At 43.8% G+C, this 2,500-nt stretch overlaps 1 protein-coding gene across 1 annotated transcript in view; it reads right to left on the bottom strand.

Annotated features, from left to right (window-relative positions):
- Positions 1-2,500, bottom strand: part of mtrex (Mtr4 exosome RNA helicase) — a gene marked incomplete at its 5' end in the record, with an annotated part of 24,770 nt that overhangs the window by 9,771 nt on the left and 12,499 nt on the right. The window contains one exon of the mRNA XM_080509633.1: positions 419-544. Coding sequence (XP_080365759.1) covers positions 419-544 — 126 coding nt within the window. The remainder of the gene's footprint in view (positions 1-418; positions 545-2,500) is intronic.

The following is a 2,500-nucleotide window of genomic DNA, read 5'->3' as shown; positions in this document are numbered from 1 at the left end:
CCCTTCCTCCATCTTCACCCCCTCCTCCTCCCCTTCCTCCATCTTCACCTCCTCCTCCTCCATCTTCACCTCCTCCTCCTCCATCTTCACCTCACCCTCCATCTTCACCTCCTCCTCCATCTTCACCTCACCCTCCATCTTCACCTCCTCCTCCTCCTCCATCTTCTCCTCCTCGTATTCAAAGTTTCCAGCTCCTCCTTGATTCTCCTCCATTAGAACATCAGATCCTAGGAGCTACATTCAGAATCTGCTGTGTCTGTGGGAGCTGGACTGGCTCCGCCCCCCACACACACGCTAATGTTTTTGAGAGGCTCCGGTTCAGATCATCAACACGAAACGTCGTCTTTAATTGGTTTGTGTCACCATTTGATATAAAAAGTCGTGAGCTAGTTGAGGAGCCGCTGGATGTTGACTGTACCTTGAGCAGCTGTTTCCCCACAGCTGGACTCATCTTCTCGTCCACCATGAAGATGACGATGCCCCGGTCGTCCATCCCCCTCCGGCCGGCGCGTCCAGACATCTGGATGTACTCGCCAGAGGTGATCTGCAGCAGAGCCACCGTCACCAGGAAACTACCGCCAAACTCTACACTTCTATATTGTACTTCTATACTTCAGACGTTGGATTATGAAATACAAGTTTTGTCATACAAGACCTTTACGTCACACTGGGATTTCAGACTGAATATAAATAATGAAATGTTCATAACTGAAGGTTTTATGTCTTGTATCACATATATGAGTTGAAGTACTGAAGTACTACATGAATATCCAAATATGTATTCTTTAATAAATACATTCAGGGAGAAAGATAATCTGTAAGACTTGACATGTTATACGTGTATTTCCATGTGTATCACTTGTTCTCCAGATGGGTGTTATACATACACATATATACACACACACACACACATATATATACACACACATATATATATATACGTTAATTACAATAAATTTTGTTAACGAATTAAATGTTTCAATTCAATTAACTAAATGAATGCGTTATTTTTGACAGCACTTTTATACATGCAGATATACATATATATATAAATATACACACACACACACACACACACACACACACACATATATATATATATATAAATAAAAGTGCTGTCAAAAATAACGCATTTATTTAGTTAATTGAATTGAAACATTTAATTCGTTAACAAAATTTATTGTAATTAACGTAGTTTTGTTTATTCCATTTGTTTGTTTGTTTGTAACTCCTTTACCAGACGTCACACCCAGCGGAATGATATTAAGGTAGAAAGTTTCACTTTAAAAGTTTCCTGACGACTGATCGAGAAAGTGAAGGTCGTTGGCTTTATTTTGAAAAGCCAATTTTTACAACCACAGACGCAATTCTGCAGCTAAAACAAAAGCAGGTTGCCAGGTTGGCTGACCGGGAGCCACCACACTGCTGAAAGTGGAGGAGATACTGGTGGAATATTCATTTATTTTTATTGTGTGTGTGTGCGTGTGTGTGTGTGTGTCTTTATGTTTGTGTGTGCGTGTGTGTCTTTGTGTGTGTGTGCGTGTGTGTGTGCGTGTGTCTGTGTCTGTGTGTGTGTGCGTGTGTCTGTGTCTGTGTGTGTGTGTGCGTGTGTCTGTGTGTCTTTATGTTTGTGTGTGCGTGTGTGTGTGTGTCTTTGTGTGTCTGTGTCTGTGTGTGTGTGCGTGTGTCTGTGTCTGTGTGTGTGTGTGCGTGTGTCTGTGTGTCTTTATGTTTGTGTGTGCGTGTGTGTGTGCGTGTGTCTGTGTCTGTGTGTGTGTGCGTGTGTCTGTGTGTGTGTGTGCGTGTGTCTGTGTGTCTTTGTGTGTGTGTGCGTGTGTGTGTGTGTCTTTGTGTGTGTGTGTGTGTGTGTCTTTGTGTGTGTCTTTATGTGTGTGTGTGTCTTTGTGTGTGTCTTATGTGTGTGTGTGTCTTTGTGTGTGTCTTTATGTGTGTGTCTTTGTGTGTGTGTGCGTGTGTCTTTGTGTGTGTGTGTGCGTGCGTGTGTCTTTGTGTGTGTGCGTGTCTTGATGTGTGTGTGTGTCTTTGTGTATGTCTTTATGTGTGTGTCTTTGTGTGCGTGTTGGTATGCGTGTGTATGTGTGTGTGTGTGTGTGTGTGTGTGTGTGTCTGTATGTTTGTGTGTGCGTGTGTGTGTGCGTGTGTCTGTGTCTGTGTGTGTGTGCGTGTGTCTGTGTGTGTGTGTGCGTGTGTCTGTGTGTCTTTGTGTGTGTGTGTGTGTGTCTTTGTGTGTGTGTGTGTGTCTTTGTGTGTGTCTTTATGTGTGTGTGCGTCTTTGTGTGTGTCTTTATGTGTGTGTCTTTGTGTGTGTGTGCGTGTGTCTTTGTGTGTGTGTGTGCGTGCGTGTGTCTTTGTGTGTGTGCGTGTCTTGATGAATGTGTGTGTCTTTGTGTGCGTGTTGGTGTGCGTGCGCGTGCGCGTGTGTGTGTGTGTGTGTGTGTGTGTGTGTGTGTGTGTGTGTGTGTGTGTGTGTGTGTGTGTG

This window comes from Blennius ocellaris (genome assembly GCF_963422515.1).
Source record: "Blennius ocellaris genome assembly, chromosome: 15".
NCBI classification, from domain to species: domain Eukaryota; kingdom Metazoa; phylum Chordata; class Actinopteri; order Blenniiformes; family Blenniidae; genus Blennius; species Blennius ocellaris.
Note: the sequence above shows the minus strand (reverse complement) of the source record. Positions and strands in the feature narration are given on the sequence as shown.